The sequence below is a fragment of the Parasteatoda tepidariorum genome, chromosome X1 (genome assembly GCF_043381705.1).
Source record: "Parasteatoda tepidariorum isolate YZ-2023 chromosome X1, CAS_Ptep_4.0, whole genome shotgun sequence".
Taxonomy (NCBI): domain Eukaryota; kingdom Metazoa; phylum Arthropoda; class Arachnida; order Araneae; family Theridiidae; genus Parasteatoda; species Parasteatoda tepidariorum.
The window spans coordinates 42,572,959-42,596,911 of NC_092214.1; the positions used below are offsets into that span (position 1 = coordinate 42,572,959).

The 23,953-nt window shown below is 28.7% G+C and overlaps 1 protein-coding gene across 1 annotated transcript in view; it reads left to right on the forward strand.

Moving 5' to 3' along the window:
* The window catches only part of LOC107445728 (fibroblast growth factor receptor-like 1), a 42,197-nt gene that overhangs the window by 12,355 nt on the left and 5,889 nt on the right, over positions 1-23,953 (forward strand). Inside the window, exons 2-7 of the mRNA XM_016060202.3 lie at positions 2,258-2,341; positions 15,819-16,100; positions 17,466-17,558; positions 18,225-18,491; positions 20,738-20,859; positions 23,073-23,319. Coding sequence (XP_015915688.1) covers positions 2,278-2,341; positions 15,819-16,100; positions 17,466-17,558; positions 18,225-18,491; positions 20,738-20,859; positions 23,073-23,319 — 1,075 coding nt within the window. The 5' untranslated portion in view covers positions 2,258-2,277. The remainder of the gene's footprint in view (positions 1-2,257; positions 2,342-15,818; positions 16,101-17,465; positions 17,559-18,224; positions 18,492-20,737; positions 20,860-23,072; positions 23,320-23,953) is intronic.

Consider the following 23,953-nt stretch of genomic DNA (forward strand, 5'->3'; position numbering starts at 1 on the left):
AATTGATATTTAGGCGAAAATCATCAAGTTTTCAAGGAACTTCGTCAAATATTTTTCAAGAAATACAAATTTTAAAAATGTCATATCTTTGATCAAAATGAGGCAAAGTTCCTAAAATTTCTTATATCTACGTGAAATATTTGCAGATCAATATAACGAATAATTAAACCAAATTTATTATCTTTTAATTAAATAACAAAATAATTGTAAATAATCACTAAACAAGCTTTGTGTCTAATATAAGTTTAAAGTGAATGCGTGGATTCACAGATTTCATAATTTTTTTATTTAAAAAATCCAATTTATTATATATTAAAATAATAATGAATTTTTATTTGCACTCGTATTTTGTATCTTTAAATCAACAAGTCTGTTAAATTTCTTTCGAAACCAGTTTTGATTTAATTACTTGTTTAAAAATATTTACGAAAATCTATAAAACTTTTCATAAGAGAAGTAGCAGTGTAATTTGTAAATCATGTTAAATGTTAATAACTTCGTATCAAATCCCGCAAAATGATCATTTTGAAGTTTTTTTTAGATTTATCATTTATCATACACATATATTAAACGGAGAAACAAAGCAAATTCTGGTATAATTACCTTATTATATTGTGATGACATTTCCAAAAAAAAAAAANAAAAAAAAAAAAAAAAAAAAAAAAAAAAAAAACTTAATCCTGATTAATAAAACCAAAATATACGGTATTTTAACCCGTCATTTAGTAGTTTTTCTTTTCATGTGGTAAGGGTTTACCAGAAATTCTGGTTTTTAGAATTATAGTTCTCACTACCACGTATTTAGTAAAAAATACAAAACTGAAATTCAATTCAACTGATAAAACAAATAATTGGTTTTTATGCCATACTAAAGTGTCGTGATAAAATTTAAAATTACTAAATATTATCCCATATACCAGATTTTATTAAAGAAATATAAAATCATATTTATTGTTAATTTTACCAAAATCAATACCAAAACGCTTCATTAAAAATTATCGATCTCTTTGGTGTTCCTATAGAACCAGAAACACGGTAAATTTACCAATATAATGGTAATTTTGATCATAATTTTTTTTCCTCAGTGTACGATATGTTACAGTATGATGTTTAGTTTACTTAGATTGCTTATAAATTCCCGATTCGTTTATTTGTAACGAAGGAGTTTCTGTAATCATAAGGTAAGTTCACAGCAAAAAAATCCCTGATCAAATTATGGTAAAAAATGCTCAGGGTGCCAGAACATCTCACTGCAAAATTTAACGGAATAGAAAATCTGATATCAAGAAATTTTTACAGTAATATTACTATAAAATCACGGAATCACTCTTAATAAATAAATATTGCTGTAAAAATTGCGGTATAAAATTTTCCGATAAAACTGGATTTTACGCGGATTCTGCACTCAGGGTTCTAGTACTTTTTACCATAATTTGATCTAGATCTTTTTGCAGTCTAGGGGTTGTTATGGATTTCCATGTTAGAGATTTCCATGTCTAGGGGTTGTTATGGATTTCCAGTTTTTCAGTCCCTGAGTATTTTTTTTTCACACCTTGATATTGAAGTGAGTTGTATTGAAGGTTTTGGAGTTGAGTCATTCAGAACTTGAATGTTTAATAATTCTACTCATTGATGTTGAGTTGAATTGTATCAAAGGGTTGTGTAGTTTTTTTTTAATATGACGAAAGTGGCAATATTTTTATTGCAATAATATGCTAATTAATAAAGATAATTTATCAGTTCCATTGTTATTAAATGCTGTTTTGCTGTTGTTAAATGCTGAAATTCTCTTTGGTGAAGTGAATGCGATAGAAATATTTTAAAGGTTCCTATTTTTCATTGCCAAGTGCTATTGTCCCAATGTAATCAATCATGCCAAATTCTCGAAAATTCCCCTTCTCCTCCTAAAAATTTACTAGAACATTCAAAAATAATATCTCTTATCCCTTGTCCTTATTATTTTGTATTTAATTGCATTGTATGAATCTCCACACCTTATATACACTTTAACAAAATGAACAAATAAATAATAAATCAAATTTTAAAAAAATTCCACTTCATAACTTTTTTTGCTTCATAACTTTTCTTTCTAAAGGAGTTAAATAAATCAACGTTCGCACACTGAATAACTCAATTCATGCCTAATCCCTCTGATATAGGAGTCCATTACATCTCCAGCTGGGGTATGTAACATTGAAAAATATTGATGTGTCGAATATAGAATTCATGTTACTAAAAATAAATTTTCTTTTTATAGATATATATAGGATCTCAATCATGCTAACTTTGATTTCTGGAATTTTTTATTTGATTATTTTAATCTGTCTTGCTTCGTCGGATAGTAAGTATATCACTTTAAAATTACATTTGAATTTTTATGCAATAAAATGATAGCCACATTTTTTAATTGATTAGTAGAGCGTTTTTTTAAATTTTTTTTAATAGAAAACACCACTATTCTCAGGTAAAGAAAGAAATGCTTCAGTGTACCGTGTTATGTTGTGGAAATTCTGGAAACATGCGAAATTCTTATCTTGAAACAATACTAAAGAGCAATTTAATATAAAAATATCGTTTAAAAAATGTGGCTTATCACAATATTACCTTAAACCCTTCAATTTATTTATTTTCTTTTGGACTTAATACATAACATGACCATATATATATATTTAATTATGTGTCTTGGACAGAATAAATAGCAGGCTTAGGAAAAAAATCTTTAAATGGGAGATAAATACAGTAGAGCCTGGATTTAACGACATTCGTCACAAAAATGTTGTTAATAAAGAAACGTTGCTATATCGGGTGCATGAAAATTCCCTTAAAAAGTAAAATTTAAATGCGTACAAATTTAATTATATTTTGTTAAATACCTAAATATAATATAAAAATTTAATGTAACTTATTTTGCTAAGCGACAAACTTAGATTAAACTGGGGAACAAACTGTTTGTTGCAATTATACAAATACTTGATCTTGCATAATTCGGATGTGGGAATTACAAATATGCAATCGGGTTGAATCTCTATATGCAATCAAATTTGCAATCTCTCCAAGCTACATATTTTTTTAAATGACATTTTTAGTTTATTTTTTGTCTAAATGTACAAGTTTAAAAACGTTAGATATAACAAGGGGTAGCGTATATGTTGCAACAAACATCAAGAGGAGTTAGATCACATTTTCAGGATTAAATTTGTGTAGGAACCCTTGTCCAGAAATATAATCGTACGTAGCTCAGAGCGCCTCCCTATGATGACCTACTCAGTAGCACACGAAGAAACAGTTCGTAATAGGGTCAGCTCCCCTTACGGCGTATGACGAGCATGGGATCCTATGCAGTTTTAAACCTGATGATGTGCCCTAACTTCCCTAGAAGCTTTTTGCAGTGCGATACCTCGTTATATATAACGTTTTTAAAATGTCATTGAAAATAATCTGTAGCTTGGAGAAAGAAAAACCTATTGCATATTTAACATCAACGATATGAAAGTATTTATGATCTGTTAAAAAATTTCATGCAACAGAACAAAAATGTTTTTCCCTTTGTTATTGCAGTAAAAAAAAATCCAACATTTTTTTTTTATCTTCTTTTTTATTATTATTCGGACGACATGAATTTTTCAACAATCTGGGGTATCCGTTTCTTCTTCTTGTCCTTGGAAGAAAATTTTCAGTCACTCAATAAATGAGGGTGAATCTAAAAATTCAGTCTTCTTCATCACTTCTGAAATGCCATCAATATCAGCATTCTTTTCTGAAATGTCCAGTGATGTAAAATTACATTTTCTGAAATCATTAACGATACAGTATTTAGAAAAATTTTTCCACCAGGATGATATTAAATTTAAAGCTTCTAGCACCTTTATTTTTCTTTTTTGTTGGATAATAGAAGTTGTACAAGACTCAACTTGCTGGTACTTCAGAGAAATAGTATAAAAAGACGTTCTAGATACCGGTATTTTTTTTTTTTTTTTTTTTNTTTTTTTTTTTTTTTTTTTTTTTTTTTTTTTTTACGTTATTGATATGAGAAAGGTAATGGTACCAAGCTGAAAAGACATTAAAAGCAGGAAATCGTTGTTCATTAGTGATGTTATATCCGAGTTCTACTGTATTATTAATGGACAAATTATCTTACATTTTCATTAAACTATTTATTTATTTATTTTCATTGTTATTAAAGCAATGTTTGTTATTATAAAGAAAAATGTTAACATAAATTTCTAATTGACTTATTAGGTATTTTTCCTTTATAAATATATTAACATTTAAATCTTGTGCCATTAAAGCATTTGGACATATTTAAATGAAAATTTGTCAGATATCTCCATTTTCTCATCGAATAATATAGAATTAACTGATTTGTATTGTAATTGCTTGTATTCCAGATTTGGAGATAAAAAATCCTTTATCGAACTCAGGAGGCAAGGCTAAAGTTTATTTATTTAAACGAAATGTTTAGATTCTGAGATTTAGTTTAGTCAAGAGTTTGATTTTTATTAGAAAATGATCGCATTTGTAATTTTTACTCTAAAAGAGTTTATGAATTGACACACAATTCGGTATTAAATGCATGTGACTAAATAGCCTATAAAGTGCATGATTAAACATACAATTAAAACAGGAGGTATTTTCAAAATAAAGTATTTACAGTGTTTAAAATTTCAAACTGTGTTGGATGAGCCATAATATCATTCGAATTTCCTTACTGAGAGGTCTATGTGATCCGTATTATCCGCTATTTAACCCTTCTTGGTTGTACGAAACTAAATTTAATTTTCGGTTTAGTGAACTTTAATTAACTATGGTTAATTAAACTTGATTCAATTTGACCCCATATTAAGTTTGCAGCAGTTTGCACTATTATGATGCAAGTACCACAATTTAATGTTAAGCAGATTTTCTGAGAGTTTGATAAAAATAAGGCAAATAATAATAAAAGATTTTTTTTCAATTAATGGTGGAACTTTAATTAAAGAATCTGATTTGCTTGTTTTTGTCAAAGCAGTGCATTTCAATGCTTAAAAATACGTTTTTTCTTATTTTGATCTAAAAAAATAAATTAATCATTCTTATTAATATGTTTGGCGCACGTAACACACTTGCGGCACATTGTTCGTGAAGCGATTAGCTCTAGGCAGTTCTAGTTCTGCAAAATCATGCATTGCCTTGATATTCTAAGAATTTTTTTTTTCTATTAAGACATTTGATCTAACGAAGAAATTGATTTATGTTGTTATTTTTCTTCCAAGTCAGGGAAGATGAGCAATAATTCTTTAAGATGATATGAGGTCGATGTCTTTCTTTCTTTTGAGATATTCTTTTTTAGATGAAAATTTAAATATGCTTTTCACAACTGATAAATATGCATTCATTTGGCCATTTTTGCAAGCATATTAGACAATCAGAATTATATGTTATGTTTTGTTTTAATAATCTGAGTCTAATAGTTGTTAAATGAACTGCTTCCTCAGTTTAATTATAGATATTTTTACTAGGTATAAACCTAACCACAGAAAATTTTACTAATTAATGCTTTATTAATTTTGGCATTTTTAGAATAATTTATGATTAATTAGGTTAGGGAAATTATCAAGGAAAAAAAGCCATTTAATTGTAAAGCTCGAAACTTGTTAGCACGTATAAGTGGATGCTGTAATTATTTGATAATGTGCCCCGGTGGTTTTAAATGTACAGTTATTAAAAATAATTATTTGAAGCAGTTTAAATGTTTTGATAATGTTGTAAAGTGATGATTAGTATGCTTTGGAAACTGAGTTACAAAACAAAGCTTAAAGATGTATTTTTCAATTATTTAAGTGCAACATGTACATCTAAATTCATAAATGGCGGGAACATATGTATGTATATATAAATATNTATGATGTATAGATATATATATATATATATCCCCGATATGTATTAACCGTAAAGGCACAGTTCCCAGTAGAACACCAAAGTCAAGCATCTCTGGTTGCGGTGAGTAGTGCCACTTTTATCAGCCTGCAAAGGAACTGAGGATTCACGGTATTAGTTAAACTGTTCTAACATAAAGTGCTCAATTTCGCGTGCAGGTTGTTGGGCTACCAAAGCAGAAGAGCCATCTGCCATCTGCAGAAGATAAAAATTGTGATGGTATGTCTTCGAACACAGAGATGTTTCCCAGACCGTAGCCAATAGCTCATTGTGTAACTCTTGTGTGACGTAAATAAAGTACAATTAAATAATTGAATGTTTGTTTATCCGTCCTAGACCATTCACCCGAATGCAATTAAATTTGGTTCACTGACAGTTTGAAGCACGGGAATGATCACTGTCTATACAAGAACTCCGGACCGTTTAAAGGAGGAGTGCAAAAAACGAATTTTTTTCATAGGATTTGCCTTTAGGTATAGAATCTTTCATTTAAAACATGATGTCTGAAACTTTACTAGTTTACAGCTCTATTCGATTAGAATTAATTTCCATGAAAGTAAATTGCACGCTTTTAACAACTATTTTTTGGACCCTAACGTCACATTAAATGTATACGGAACTCCGATTTTGCTAGTGATGGGACACTTAGATGACAAAAATAATTGTGGAAATATAAGAGCAATTACGATTATAATTGTGACAAATCTTTTCTGTTACTATATTTTGAAAACTGTGCGTAACCATGTGCTTTTTTTTAAATAATAATTACCACTCTGAAGTTTATTTTGATAAATTTGATATTATTATAGAAGTACCTGGGGAATGTATTTGCACTTCAGGAATCTTTAAAAAATTCTTTTGCAAAGGATTGGACAAAATATCAGTGATTTGCGCAATGCATGTGCGCAATGCATGAGTCGGATCTTCTTTTTTATGAAAGGAAAAAAATTTTATTAAAAAAAAGTCAATTTAGAAAAATATATACGTTTCCAAGATGATATTTTCATTAAACTCGATGGCGTAAACTAAGTAAAGTTATTTATGTTCGCAATGAATAAATATTCAAAACTTTCATTCGAAAATCTTGGCACTAAAAAAAAAGCCCTAAGAAAAAAATGCTTTACCAAGTGAAACTGTTTCTCTACATATCAGTCTGTTAGTTTTTACGACAGTGATAAATTCCGCGAGATGTTTGAAAATATACTTTGAAATTTCCAACCATTCAAAATATTATTCAATGTATCCCAAAGCTGATATTTTTTTTTTTTTGAAAAAATTTATTTAATTTTGAATTTCTAATTTTTTTCTAGATAAAAAATTTCTGAATTATGGAAAAAAATTTTATACAATTTATAACAAAACCTTTTTTAAGAATGCTATAAAAATTATGATTAAAATTTTAATTTCTATACAGTAATAAGTAATTTTAATATTTACCTTAAATTAGTTTAATAATCCTATTTTCAATATTTTTTAGCAAACTGAGTGCGATACAGATTTATTTTTTATGTTCTGAATGATATTGATTGATTGTCTTTTTATCTGTTTGATATGTATCTGCTGTATTAAATCTTGCTTTATTAGTTTATCAACCAATGAAAGGAGAAAAGGTTTAATTTTTTTTACCCCTTTGTCCACGATTCTGCGGTTGGGTTACACTTAAACCCTAGTTATCTTGTTGCACCGTCAGTTTTTAGATGGTTACTATGTAGTAAAAGGTTTTCTGCGTTTTGAGTTTTTTAAAGTCTTTTTGGCTGCGTGAGTTTTATGACATCTTCTGATCCATGTGACTTTGTCTTGAGGAGCAATTTTAATTCTTCTGAAAGCTACCTCAAATTATAAAATATCTTCTCTCTTTTTTCTTTAATATTTTTCATTGCTTAAAATGAATAAAGTAATAAGTCTGTGGTTTATTGATTTATTCATATACCATTCTTGTGCTTTGCTTTAAAATAGTTAAAATGGTAACACGCATATAATTTTTGAAATGGGCAGGTAAAATTTCTTAAGATTTTTTTCGGATTAATGTACTTAAGATGAAAGTTATATTTTGCTAAGATTAATGATTAAATGATTGCTAAGTTTACTTGAGTTTGACAAGCAAAATATAAATTATAATTTATAAAATTACTTTGTTAATCTTAAATTTAAATTTCTTGAATCATTTTTTTCTTAGTTAAATCTGTCTTTCAAGTTTTATGTAATAGCTAATAACTCATCAAAAAAATCATAAAAATTTATATACTAAGTAAAAAAAAAATCTTTTATTTTTCCTTTTGTTACATTATAATATCAATTTTTTGAACAAATCTATAAGAGAATCTTTTAAAGAAGGGATATTTTACATACAAACGAGTTAAAATGTTCATAATGTGTAAAATCGTAATAATTCTGAACTCTACCGAAATGAAATAGCAATTATTTTTTTTTTCTTCTGTTTTCAAAACGATCTTAACATGTTGACCGCAGCGTCACCCATATTCGGGTGGCAGTAAAGTTTTTGATATAGCCGCGTCACCCATATTCCGGTGATTGCAGTTCAACTAAGCCAAAACTGGAAGTAAAATTCATTTGTTTTATATGAACCTACACTAGCTAAGAAGTCTTAATTTACAGAAATAAAATTTAACTCTAAACACTTAATAAATACCTATTTTTACCATAGCCGATCAAATGACCGGACTTTCTTGATTGAATGTATGAAATATGGATGTTAGGAAGGAAATAAACTAAAAAACCTTTATTATAATTAAACAAAATTGTATATTGCCAATTTTTATGTATTACAAGCACGAAGAATAAGAATTTTTAATTTAACATACCTTAAACGGTCATGTGACCGGTTATCGTAAGTTTAGCGTTAAATGTGAAAAGGTTTTACTCTAATGGCTTACTTTTTTAAAAATATCTAGTCATGGCTACGTTAGTGAAAGAGGATTAAACAATATTATTTAACTTTGAATAAATGTTCAGAAGATGTACGATGTTTCAGTTGGAAGTAGTCTCTAATCGTTCCTGTCACTTTCGAACAATTTATATTCTAAAAAACTGTATTAATTTAATCAGTTTTAATAGTCATAGTTAACAGTTGTGAACTGTCCTGGTTGCCAGGCACTGATTTAAAAATCCATGGACTTCAGACACAGAACTATCAGAGGCCTCACTGGTTGTAATTTGAAACATTAATTTATGTATGTTTTAGTAACGAAATGCTTTTAAATAAATTTTATAACATTATTAAATTGAGATATCTAAGTAAATTTGAAATTATATTTGTCTCAGGTTTTGCTAACTCATAATTCTAATTGACAATCATTAAGGCAAAGTACTAAAAAATTATTTGCAACATTTAAGGTACCCGGGCCTGAAACTAATGCATTTAGACTAAATCAGCATTTTATTGATAACAATGGTAGGTTATGAAATAAAAACCATGAAACATGCAAAAAAAAAAGTTTATTTGGGGAAGTGGACTTTGAGTTGATTTTGTTAAAAAAGATATTTTTAACTTCTTACTAAAGAAAGTCAGGCAATCTTTTTGTTTAATTTCCGATTATGACTGTTAAATTCAAATAATTCATAATTTAAAAACGAACTTCTAAACTTGCCGCTCGTGCCGCCATCTATTAATTAATTATTAAAACTTTTTTGACAGAAATCATTACTACCATGTAATCAAGTTGTAAACATTTTTTCGTTGTAAAAGAAATCGCAATAAAGTGAAGTGACTATGATTTTTGTCTAATTTTGCTTAGTGGACGTCTAGTCATTGAGCAAAAAACTAAAATATATCTAAGCATAATTTGTTCGTAAGTTTAGGTTCAAAATTATTAGCAGATCTTGAAGAAATATATAAAATAAAATGTAAGCGATTCAAATAAAATAAAGCAAATACAATATATTTTTCATTTTGTTCACTTATTGTAGTTAAAAAACCTTTTTCAAAAGTTTTTCAACTTATATACAAAATATATGGTGCCTATTCAAAGATTGACAAAAAGTATTTATGTACTAAAAATAAAAGTTTCGAGCTGCAAACGTTTAAATTAAATTTTTAAAGTGGTACTTTTAACGTAAAAAAACCATCCACTTTTTCTCTAAAAAACTTAATATTTTATTCTAATTCTTATTCAATTACTCAGTAATCTCAATATTCACATTGTCTGGTGTGAAAACAAAATCAATGCTCAAATGTTAAATGTTTGGTACTAATACAAAAACAAAATCAATGCTCAAATGTTAAGTGTTTGGTAAAATTAATACACATAATAGTTTAAGGAATTTAGAAATTTAGAAATTTGAGAAGTCAATGTTTAAAATATCCGTTGCAGTATAAAAAATTTTGTTACTTTTTCCTCTATGAACCTTAACATTCTGCAGCTATTTGGGTAAAAAGAAATTTTTTTTTACAGGGTATTTTTTTTCTTCTTTTTACAGTTTGAATATCCCTTTTGGAATGTTATCTTCCTGAAAATATTATATGTTTTTTACCATAATATCAGTTACACTCCTATAGAAGGAAATTTAGAAAATAGATTTTAATTTTTCTTTCAATTAAATTGGCTTTTATCCTTCAATGATTGCATTCCTGTTTACAGGAGCATCTAACATAGTCTCTAATCTAGTTGATTGTGAGCAATCAAACACCACTGCATACAACGGTTCATTGAATAGGCAATTTTCCTTATGTTGTAGCTTTTTTTAATTTAAAAAGTTACAATTAGCAGTAATGTTACATAATAATACTTGGCTAAGTATCATAAGTCATTATAAGTCTTTAAAAGAAAATAAATGAAGAACAAAATATGCATGTATGAAAAAATATTTTGTCTTTCGTGAGTTATAGAAAGTATTTATATAAAAATAAATTATATTTCATGAGATGATTATAGAAAAATTACCATGTGACATTCTGAAAGAGTGCTAAATTTTGAGTTTAAAAATCATGTTATTCTATGTAATTCACTTCTATGTAATAACGTCCATGTTAAAATGAATATATCAGGAGGGAATATGTGTTTCCTAATCTTCCTCTTTAAGGTAAAAATAATGTTCAAACGTTCTTTTTTTCGTAAACTACTTGCACTTTTGTATAAAATTAATGTTCATAAATAGACTATAATGCTTTTTTCAACGATCCTATGTGAGGTACACTGGGGAAAAAATATGGTCAAAACACCCAGAATATGGTAAAATTTACTGTGTTTCCGACTTTATGGGACGCAAAACACTCGGTAATTTCACCAAAGCGCTTTGTCAATGATTATGATAAAATTAACAATAAAATATGGTTTTATAATATGCGATAAAATTTGTTAAATGTTGTAAAATTTGGTAATTTTATCATGACACTTTAGAACACGGCATAAAAACCATTTATTCGGTTAAATTTACTTTTTTGTTTTGTATTTCTTACTAAATGAGTGGTAATAATAACTATAATCTTGAAAATCAGAATTTGGTAAAACCGTTACCATATGAATAATAATACCGTATAGTTTGGTTTTATTTACCAGAACTATAGTTTTTTTTTACCAGAAATGTCATTACCATACATTTCGGTATTTTTGCCCGAACTTTTTTTTCTCCGTTTATTATGGTGCGATAGAATAACGGAACAACTGAAATAATAATATTAATAACTTATTCTTCATTGTAACAATGCAGTAATATGACAAATACGGTTATTCTTTTTTTTTCTTTTCAAATATATTTCTTTCTAGACGCAATTATTAAAAATAATCCTAGCTACTCAGCGTGGTTTGAATGCCTATAAAAGCATTTTTTCTGAACAATTGTTTCCAATTTAAACCTCGTTTCGAGTTCAAATATCTATACTAATTGCTTAAAAAAATTCAAATGAACAAAAAAAATATAAAAACCGATTCTATACATAATATAAAATTTTTGATAAAATTACTTCGATGTCCAAATACTACCTAACTACTTCAAGTTTCGTATTTTCTGATAAATATGAATATTAAGTATTAGCGAGAAAATAAAGGATATTTATCATAATAGAAAAAAAAAATTATCTATAACAATACTATTTGTACTCAACGAATGATAAATCGACGACAGCTTGTTTTATCGTTCGAAATATATAATTACTGTCATATGTCTTTAATGCTTTGTAAAATGTTTCTAATATATGGAATCATTAAAGGTATACTTAGGAACATGAATTTAATTCAAGCAATGATTATATTTATATATTTTTTTTATTAAACTTGACTCGTGGAAAGCAATAGAAATGTAAGAAAGGTTATATCAAGACGTAAATTATCGGTCTTCCAAGGACTTTTTTTATCTTTGTCATCTCAAATATAACCCTAATTTTGCAAAATGACGAAAGTTTTGATGATTCTTTGTCGATTAGAAGTGCACATATAGCTGTAATTACTGAAGTTAAAATGGACCACACACGAAGAGGCTTGTTAACTATAGTCTAGATATTGAAAGAGGAAATTAGGCTTGGAGAATAAAGGAATACAGAAAATTATATTAAGAACATTTTCATTCGACATTATTGAGGCACATATTTTAGAAGTGATTCAGTTTTATAGTTTGACATTAACGGGAAAATATATTTAAACAAAAAATATCAATAAATTTGAAAGTGTATCTAATTTATATTAATTTATGTACAACCAGAAAATAACATTGTTACTTTTTCTCAAATTTGTCAGTCACATAAGCATAGCTACTAACTCAGCAAAAAAACCAAGTGAATTGCTGAATTTTACCAGTTTTTCGCATTAATAGTTACGAAATATAAACCATCGTTTTTAAAAAAAATAAGTTTGCTCGCAAAATAATTTTTATCTGGAGTGAATGTATTTCAATTGCACACTGGGAAAAAAAGTATGATCAAAGTTACCAAAATATGGTAAAATTTACCGTGTTTCTGAATCTATGGGACCAGGAAAAAGCTCGATAATTTTTACCGAGGCGCTTTGGCAATGATTTTGGTAAAATTAACAAAAAAATATGGTTTTATATTATGTGATAAAATTTGATAAACATGGTAAAAGTTGGTAATTTTACCATGATACCTTTGAACACGGCATAAAACCATTTATTCAGTTAAATTAAGTTTTCAGTTTTGTATTTTTTAATAAAAGTGTGGTAATAAGAATTATAATTTTGAAAACCAGAGTTTCTGATAAATTGTTGCCATGTGAACAGAAAAACTACCAAATCAATTGTTTAAATACCCTATTTTGGTTTTATTAACCAGAATAATGTTTTTTTTTTTTTTTTTACAGTACGGTATGGTAGTACAGTACGGTAGTTTTACCAAAATGTTTTTTTCTCCGTATAATGATACAATTAACTAAGAATAGTGTTGTATAATGCGTACTGCATTTTAAGACTGTCGAATATTTGCCCAAATCAATATTGTTTGTATCCTTAGTAAATATTTATCTGCGATGATATTAAGTTTAGCTTAAAAGTGGCGAAACTACAGCCTTAGCGATTAACATTTAAAGTTTGTATCACAAGTAAATATTTAAATGCGATGATATTAAGTTTAGCTTGAAAGTGGCAAAACTACAGCCTTAGCGATTGACATTTATAGTTTGTATCCCTAGTAAATATTTAAATGCGATAATCTTAAGTTAAGCTTAAAAGTGGCAAAACTAGCCCTAGCGATTAACATTAATAGCTTGTATTCCTAGTAAATATTTATATGCGATGATATTAAGTTCAGCTTAAAAGTGGCAAAACTGCAGCCTTAGCGATTAACATTTATAGTTTGTATCCCTAGTAAATATTTAAATGCGATGATATTAAGTTTAGCTTAAAAGTGGCAAAACTAGCCTTAGCGATTAACATTAATAGTTTGTATTCCTAGTAAATATTTATATGCGATGATATTAAGTTTAGCTTAAAAGTGGCAAAACTACAGCCTTAGCGATTAACATTTAAAGTTTGTATCCCAAGTAAATATTTAAATGCGATGATATTAAGTTTAGCTTAAAAGTGGCAAAACTACAGCCTTAGCGATTGACATTTATAGTTTGTATCCCTAGTAAATATTTAAATGCGATGATCTTAAGTTAAGCTTAAAAGTTGCAAAACTAGCCCTAGCGATTAACATTAATAGCTTGTATTCCTAGTAAATATTTATATGCGATGATATTAAGTTCAGCTTAAAAGTGGCAAAACTGCAGCCTTAGCGATTAACATTTATAGTTTGTATCCCTAGTAAATATTTAAATGCGATGATATTAAGTTTAGCTTAAAAGTGGCAAAACTAGCCTTAGCGATTAACATTAATAGTTTGTATTCCTAGTAAATATTTATATGCGATGATATTAAGTTTAGCTTAAAAGTGGCAAAACTACAGCCTTAGCGATTAGCATTTATAGTTTGTATCCCTAGTAAATATTTAAATGCGATGATATTAAGTTCAGCTTAAAAGTGGCAAAACTGTAGCCTTAGCTATTAACATTAATAGTTTGTATCCCTAGTAAATATTTATATGCGATGATATTAAGTTTAGCTTAAAAGTGGCAAAACTACTGCCTTAGCGATTGACATTTATAGTTTGTATCCCTAGTAAATATTTATATGCGATGATATTAAGTTTAGCTTAAAAGTGGCAAAAGCGATTAATATTTATAGTTTGTATCCCTAGTAAATATTTAAATGCGATGACATTTAGTTTAGCTTAAAAGTGGCAAAACTACAGCCTTACCGATTGACATTTACAGTTTTTAGGTATGAAACTGAAGTGAAACTTTTTGAAAGATAACGAAAGTAAACTAGAGCATGGATGAAAAAAAGTTCATAGCTTTACACCAGGGCTAAAGAGAATAGAAGGGCTAGTTCACTCCGCTCTTAGAGCTGAAGCTACGATCGCTCTTAACCTAAAAGATAAAAAGAAACATTCATTTTTATTAAATGGATGTCCAATATATATTTTTTTTATTAATAAAAGTAGAGAGAACGAAACAAACGTTAAAGTTTATATCGGCGGTAAATTGATAATGACTTTAATACGAGATATGTGTTTTTTCTTATTTCGAGTTAATTGTCTCGAATATTCTGAATTACATCAGAAAAAAATTGAAAGTCAATTATTCCCCCTTGTAATTGTGTTCATTTATATTCAGGCAAATTAATTAATTTTTTTCCTACAACATTTAAAAAAAGACAAACAATGAAGGAAATGCAAAAAAAAAATGAACAAGAATTCTATCTTAAATTCAGTGAAAACACCTAATTTTGATGGAATTTTGAATGTATTAAACCAGAGAGAAATGTGACTGTTTAAAATTTACTTCCTGCTTTTGACTAGAAAAATAATTTGGGAATATTCAAAGAAAATTTGTTTTGCGTGTTTTAACTTTAAAATAAGCTTCTGTAACCATTTTTGCACAATTAACTAAACTTCTTTAAACCATTAAAATCTACTTATAAATAGTGTTTTTTAAATCATTTTGAAATAAAGAATACAGTTCTGACCGACAANATAACAAATGTCTTAGAATATCTCGCAAAAAGAAATGATCCAATATTAGTTAGAGCTAGTAAGGCCAAACGCTCCGTTCTTGAAGTCAAAGTGCGAGCTTTGCCAAAGTGAGCCAAAGTGACGTCACTAGAGTGACGTCGGAGGATCGGCGCGGCGAGAGATACTTCAAAGGAGTGAACCAGCCCTTCTATTCTCTTTAGCCCTGGCTTTACACAGTCTTCGGAGTTGAGTTTATAAAGTTTCGTTTTGACAACCCTGTATGATCTGCGTTAGAAATAATATATATATTTTTTTAAAGTTTTATAAATATTTAAGTCTAAAAGAAATATTTCTCTCAATATGTGTTAAACAAAAATAATTCAAAATGCATAGTTAATACTTACATTAATATAAATTTATAATTAATAATTTTTATTTCTAGATCCACCTATGTTGCAAACAAACGAAACTTCTCGTGAGATGGTTGTAAGCCCTCATGAAACTGTTAATATGGATTGTCCTGTTCGACGGAATCGAAAAAATATGTTCGAGTGGTATAAAGAAAAATCTCAAATGATAGAATTCCCTGACGAAAGATTCAAAATATTAAGCAACGGAGTACTCAAAATTAAAGATGTTACTTACAGTGATACTGGCGTATACCGTTGTAGAGCTATAAATGGATACGGCAGCGTGGAATTTAACACAACACTACTTGTGATTGGTAAAAGCAATACTTTAATTAAAATTATATTTAAGAATAGGCTGCTAATTAAAGTTAAAAAATGTATGTGTGGATCTGTATGACAATTATGTATATAAGATAGATTATGATGGATTCATTCTCTAATTCATAAGATAATAAGACCCTTAATATAACAAAACTTGGAATTGTTAAATAAAACAAATTTAAAATATTAAACAATGGAACACTCAAAATTAGAGATGTTACTTACTGGTGAGTGCCGTTGTAGAGCCATAAATAGATACTGCAGTGCAGAATTTAACACAACACTTCTTATGATTGGTAAAAGCAATATTTTTTTTACAATTATATGTAAAAACTTACTGTTAATTAAAACTAATAAATACATGTGGGGATCTGTTTAAAATTAATAAGATTAATTACATAAGATTAAAAATACATAAGATTAATTATGTTGGAGTCTTTCCCCCTCTTTCTAATTAATAATACCTGTAATAGGGCAAAACTCAAAATGCCATGTTAGTAGCCTTTAAACATTTAAAATTATTTAGTAACATAATGCAACACAAATTTTTATGATCTCTAATTCATGAATTTATATGCAACATAAATTTATGAGAGGTTAATCTTTAATTTTTTTAAATAAAAACCAGCAATTTCAATACATGTAAGATTTGTGAAAATTTAATAATTCACAATTTTTTTAAAAAGGATAAGTTTGTTTAAAGGGTATAGTTACTGAAAATATTATAAAGTACCCATTCAAAAAAGTAATTGATATGACATAAGTCATTAGATATCAGTATAAAATCCAAATTAAGTGGTTTAAAAACTGAGCTACGTGGCTTAAATTATTTTTAATTTCTAAAATGTTCTATTAAACACTTCACTTAATAATAAGAAAAATTGAACTGAAAAAGTTGTTCAAATAAAATTTCAGTTAAAAAATTAAATTTTGCTGAATATAATATAAGACGATTATTTTCAGGCAGAGTAATTTTTGTAGTTTCCTAAATGTAATGCTCTCATCGTTATTTAAAATGCAGTAGTCTTTACTAATTACTTCAATTTTTGGAATCAGAGTTTCATTGGAGACATTATTAGCACAAATAAATGACATGTCTCCTCATTTTCATGTTTTTTTAAAAATTCTCTTAGGTCCTGTTGCCTGGGCTTAAAAAAAGTCCTTTAAAATGGTCAGGATATCTAATCTAATTAGAAAAATAAGAATTGATTTTGTGATGATCGTTAAGAAGCTGATTAGTACCACCGACCAGAAACTGTAATCATTTGCTTATGACATAGTGAAGATCGCTAAAATTATTTTCTGTCAGGTTATAATTCTCATATTACTTGTCTGTAAGATTTTTTCATGTATTTAAGGTTCTGAAGGGTATGAAAAAGACTATCACGATTATGACTACGGTTACAGCCAAGAGATATTACCAGAGGGTGATTCAAAGATTAGTTTAACCTGTAAGTTCAGAGTTTTTTTTTGATTTTACCATTTTTTGATTTTATTTAATCAATTCAATCATTTTTTGATTTTATTTAATTTACAGCATATTGCATTTTTGTAATAAGTTTTGTGTGTGTGTATATATATAATAAGAATACAAGGAAAACAAGGAAATAAATAAAAAGGACAAAAAAATAAAATTAGCACACAAAAAACTATTAAAAATATCTAAAAAAGTTTTAAAAATTCTTTAAAAAAATTTTTCAAAAATTTTTTCAAAAATTAAGAAGCCAGAAAACAAAATGACGAAAATATATAATCTCGTCGTCAACACGCACGGTTATATCCACAAAATAAAGTGCTTTCTAATATTGTATTAATGTGTTATTAGAGAGATTTTACATAGCGTTCATTTAACACGAATCTTATTTTCTACTCCTTAGCGATACTGTGAGTTGTAAGAAAAGTTTCGCGGACGCGATTGTCAACTCGAAGAACATTAGAAACCGTAACGCTTTGCAAAATCCGTACAGAAATTTGTGAATACCCTTTCCAACATTAATTCCTATCTTAACTTAAACATACAAAGAAAGTATTTAAATGTTTTGCTTTAAATAAAATGAACTCTTTATTTCAATAACTTTCCCTAACCTAACCTATAAAGCAATAATAATCTTTTTCAGATAAACCACGAATTTTACGTGTCTCTGATAAAGTTTCGCCTATTATTAAGAAAGTTGGAGAAACATTCAAGTTACAGTGTGTTGCAACAGGATTGCCAGCACCTGAAATGATATGGTACAAAGATGGAATAAAAATTAACAGTGCCAAAACAGGAAAATGGGCATTACCTTTTACGGAAGCAATTCTTACAGACAGTGGCAATTACACATGTGTAGCAAAAAATATTCTTGGAAAGGACAGTCACTCCTTTTTTCTTATTATAGACCGTAAGTTTGTATTATTTACTTTGATGTAGAACATATAGTATGTAACTTTATTTTTCCTCATAATTTCTAAGCTCGTTGTGACATTTGTCATATGACTTTATAAGGTTCAAAAAGCCTTCAAGGAAAAAATCAGGGCTCTGCATACAGAAGAAGGGTTGATAGGTTGAAGTGATTTTGCATTGCTCCAAAGCAAGCGCTTCAGTCGAGATTCCTCTTCCAAGCGAGAAAAACTGGGGTGCGAAATCAGGACTGATGGCGGAGGACCAAAGTTCTCCCAACCAAACGTTGCAATATGGTTTTGCGTTCCCATACCAGAGTGTCGAATTATCATCTTAGCAACAGAACGCCAGATGAAGCCCAGGCGGCTTTGTCTAAATAGGCTCCTTCAATTTTGACGGGGTGTAATAGTACCACGTAGCATTGATACTCCCAACCTCCAAAAGGTCCCGCAACTAAACTCCGGGCCTAGTCTCTCCTCTGCTTTGCGCTGGCACTGCGAGATTGTCATTTGCTTGATCATGGTTGAACGATACCTAATGATATATTGGTGTCTTTTACAATCTGCTTGATCATGGTCGAACGATACCTAATGAAATACGTGTCTTTCACGTCCAACCGCTGTCTTATTTACCCCATAGCTGTTCAATTTCCTGGAGAAAAAAACTACAAGGCAAACTTAATTTTGGACGCTGCCTCTTATAATTTGAGGAAAGAAAGGGAGCTCCGAAAAACTATCATTTGACATCGTAAGACAGGAGCAGTGAAGGGTCAAAAATTATTCAATATAAGTAGTAGTGTATTGGCCAGCCGTTTTCAGATTAGAATTTTAATTTTGAACTGAAACTTGATGAGTTGTAAATGGTTTAAAGCATTATTTCGAATATAAATTAGTTTTTCACTGATTTTATGTAACTTATGCCGTTCGATGAATTCAAAATATCAGATTTTTCTTATTTTTTTTATTGTGAGTCAAAATTAATATACTTTCCTCTTTCGATGGGAATATTCTAACTGAGCGAGAGAATATTTATCTAAAGGTATGGTAAAAATTATAAATTAGTTTTACTTTTCATAAAAGTCAAATTTTAAGCAAGAATAGGAATCGTAAGTATTCGATATTTTCGTATATAAAATATTCTTGAAAATAAACTGTTTTAGTTTCATTATGATTTAGTTTTAAAATATTGCACTCAAATTAGAAAATTTGGGTTAGCTGATTTTGACCAAAAAGTTTTGCAAAACTAATTTTTTTCTTTAAAAATAATTCATGCTGGTATTTTTCATTTGTTTTAATTTATTTATTTACCTATTTTTATCGACAAAATAAAATCCAAAACTTTGTTACATATGTCTAAACTGTAATTTTGATTTAATTCAGCTTGTTTATGGATGCATTCGATGAAGTTAAGTAATACCTAACAATGAAATTCTTTGTTTTCATTAAACTGATATCGTTATATTCCGCTTTATAAAGAAACTTTCAACAAACTTTTAAGCTTTAATTAAAATATTCGACCTGTTAAAGTCAAATAAATTAATTAAGTAGTTCAGTTACCTGTAAAAACATCACATGAAAAGGCTTTCACAATTTCTAAAGTATTTTCATTTTTATTCAATTATTTATTTTTTAAGAAAAGAAAGAAAAAGAAACATTGAAACACGCGTAAGTCATTACGTGCTTTCATTATTATTTAGCATTACATACTTGTATGCATCATACACTGAGGAAAAAAGTATGGTTAAATTTACTGCAAATTTTACCAGAATATAGTAAAATTTGCCTTATTCCTACCTCTATAGGAACACCAAAAAGCAAGTTAATTTCTAACGAAACGCATTGGTAATGATTTTGGTGACATTAGCAATGAAATATTATTTAATAATATTTGTCAAAATTTGGTAAATGTGGTAAAATTCGGTAATTTTATCATGATATTTCTAAAGCATGCCATAAAAACCATTTATTCGATTAAATTTATCTTTGGTTTTATTACCAGAATGCTGGTCTTTTTCAACCAGATGTGTCTTTAAGATGCAATACGGTAATTTTACTAGATTTTTTTTCTAGTAAAACTAGAATATTAATGCTAAAAGAATATTAATGCATAAAGAACTGGAATATTAATGCATAAAGTTGCCTTAAAAGTTACCATAAAAAGTTTTTGTGATAAGTTTTTGCCTTTTTCAAGAATTAAGTAGGCCATTACTTTTTAATTGAAATTACAATTAAAAATGAAAACTTTCAGCCTTTGGAAGTGCATTACAACTAAAACCAATACTTTCTGGAGGTAACATAACCATTGTTGAAGAAGGAGAAAAAGCTGTTATGGAGTGTTCCGTTGAAAGCTTTCCACTTTTACATATTGAGGTAAGTTTTTTTGTGTCAGACATTTTTCACGCCATAACTCTTATGCGTGTGTAAGATATACACAACGCATATGTTAAATAGATATCATGACATTACAGGAGAAAATGTAATCATAAGAATTTTTGAACTAAACCGTCATATGTTTAATAAAAGAAAAGTATTTATTGTAATTGATTTAAACATTAAAAAAACTTTACTAGATTTATAATTATGTTAGACGAATGTAATAAAAAAATATCAAATCATTAATTATTGAGTACGATGCATTATAATATCTGATGATTGAAAAGTGCGTTATTATATAGTTTTTTTTAAAATTTGAAACTGATTTAATTGAAGGCTGATTAAATGAATATATCAATTTAATAATGATGTTACATTAGAAGAATAAAATCGCAAGTAACTGATTGTGAAACAATTTCACGGATACTTTTCTTCAGAATAACTTCATATTAACAAACACTAATATTTTATTTTATTTATTTATTTTTTTTTTTTTTTAGCCGTAAGAGAAATTTCCATAAGTATTTGAGCTTTACCTTAAACACACTTACAAATAAACCGATAAAATTTAATGTTTAGAAAATAAAAATTTAAATTCATATTAAAGATATTACATAATAAAAAAGCCTATTTTCGGAATTTTACTCTTTAGAATTTTATTTTTTAATTTCAAAATGGTACATATTTAAACTATCTATTACAAAATAACTAAGCATTTGAAAGTAGTAAGTATATGTAATACTCATTCTTTCTAACATAATGTGGCAAAATCTAAAGAGATTTTCAGCTCTAGAATGAGTTAAAAACTGTAGCCTAATGTGCTGTATTGCATTTATTTTAGAAGTTTTTTACTATGATCGAAGCTCCAAATAATTTCTTAAGAACATATGCAGAGTAAGTTTATGAGTTTTCATATAACTAAGAGAAATAGTTATCATTTATTTACGTTATTTAAGAAAAATAGCCTTGAAATGCTTTGAAAAAGTCGCTGTTCACTTTGTCGCTTTGGAATGCCTAAAATATTTACATACAATAAAGAAATCATTGTTCAGCATTTTAATTGGAAAAAAATGTCAATATTCAACGTGCATAGGGGCTGGGTTGATGGTGAATGTTGAATGAAAAGAAATTTATTTCATTATTTCTTACTTACAACACTGTCATTTGTAAAAAAAAACAATCCCACAATACCTGTTGTAGGCGAGGGGAGGTTATGGATGTTAAGGCTCCATTATTTCGTGACCAACAGCATGATAGTGGTCAAGGCCTACTTGGGTTCTAGAGATGGAATTAGGCATAGAATGGGGTTATGTGGTCTGGGGTTAGCATAATGCACAATGCCACTTTTACATCCTTGGCATATCGATCAGAAGCTGGGTGGGCTTCGAGCCACCGCTAACTATCGAACCCTATTTCTTCTCAATGACAACTTAGTGCTTTTAATCACTGAGTCATCACGGCTCAGTGGTTAATCTATACAGCATCACGAGCAAACCTGGTCCGGTCACATAACCTAGTGCAAAAGCACACCGATCGGACATATCTCTACTCGTAATACAGACCGAAAGCATTATGAACGGATTTGATCTAGTTATTTACATTAAAGGGGAGAATCTGCATAGTCATAATCTATATAGAAGAGGGAACACTTTTAGTTCATTTTCAGCTCTGTTGTTGCTTATGCCCACTTGACCAACAGAAGCATTAAATCAAGTCCATGAACTCATACGAAAAGCTCCCAAAGCTATGTACTATTGCAGCAGGGTTGGAGACCAGGTGGCTCTTCTGGCAGTCAATCCACGATAGGATGTGGGCAGGAGCAGACTGGTTCACATTGCACTTAGGACAGGGTGGATAGACTTTAAGGCCCGCAACGTGACGTTGGGATCGAGTGATTTTCAGCTCTAAATCGGTAAAAGGTATTATGAATCATCTGTGTAAGATGAATATTGACATTAGTGTATAGTGAGAAAGAATGATATCTAACAAGTATTCCTGGCGACTATGTCCAACGATGGACTTCTAAACAATGTGTTTCTCCAAAGCGACTATGTAAATGACGACAATTCATAAATTACAGTGCTTCGAATATTCATAAATCCCAGTCTTATTTTTTTTCTTCGTAAGAAAATCTTCCCAAAAATAATAAATACATGCCTGCGATGATTGGCATTTTGAGAAGTGTTCAGACGGTGTTTCTCCTTTTATAGTGGTTAAAGCAAGTTGACAAAGAAAACCCTGATGAAGAAACTGAGGAATCTCCTATTATGATGCAAGGAGAATTCTTCAATGTTGTTGACAATGAACACCAAGTGGAAACAATTAGAGACGGTAATATGCACTATCATAGGCTCCTCATTGAGAATGCTCAATTGCGTGATGCTGGTAAATATGTTTGTTTAGGGGCTAATACACGAGGATATGAATACCGGTTTGCTTTCCTGGAAGTAAAGCGAAGTGAGTAATTTTATTGTTTTTATATTGTATTGTACAAATTAGTTGCGACAAAGAAAAAAAACTCTCCTTAAAAAAATATACTTTTAATTATTCTATGCCTTTATATACTCGCGCATACATACTTGTAATGTGTCTTCCTCTGTAGCAATAAACTCTTGAAGACATTTTAGCATTGACTCTATAGATTAGTTCATAGCTTAATTTCATCATTTTGGAACTAGAAATTGTTTACAGCATTATTAATTATACGTTTTCCTTTCGTACATTCCACCATACTTAAAATATTCTTCAAAATAATTTTCAAGCTCACAATAGGCTTAAAATCATATGAATATACATGCAAATCAAGCAGTATAACTTTGATTCTCTAGTGTGAATCTCCTGACTATTTTTGAATTGTGAAAAGGGGCTAACTCATGCTAAAATGCCTGAACTAACATTTGATTGTATTGAATAATCCTACGTCATAATTTTTATATGTATTTTCTTGAATGCTTCATAACGGGGACTAAGCTTACAATGCCATTTGCTTAAGAAAAAGACCCAAAATATTTGCTTCAGCGTTTTACAGTTTGTTCAACATGCTTTGGTCAAGAATGAATTTTTAAAAAAAACTCTTGTCCAAATTGATTTG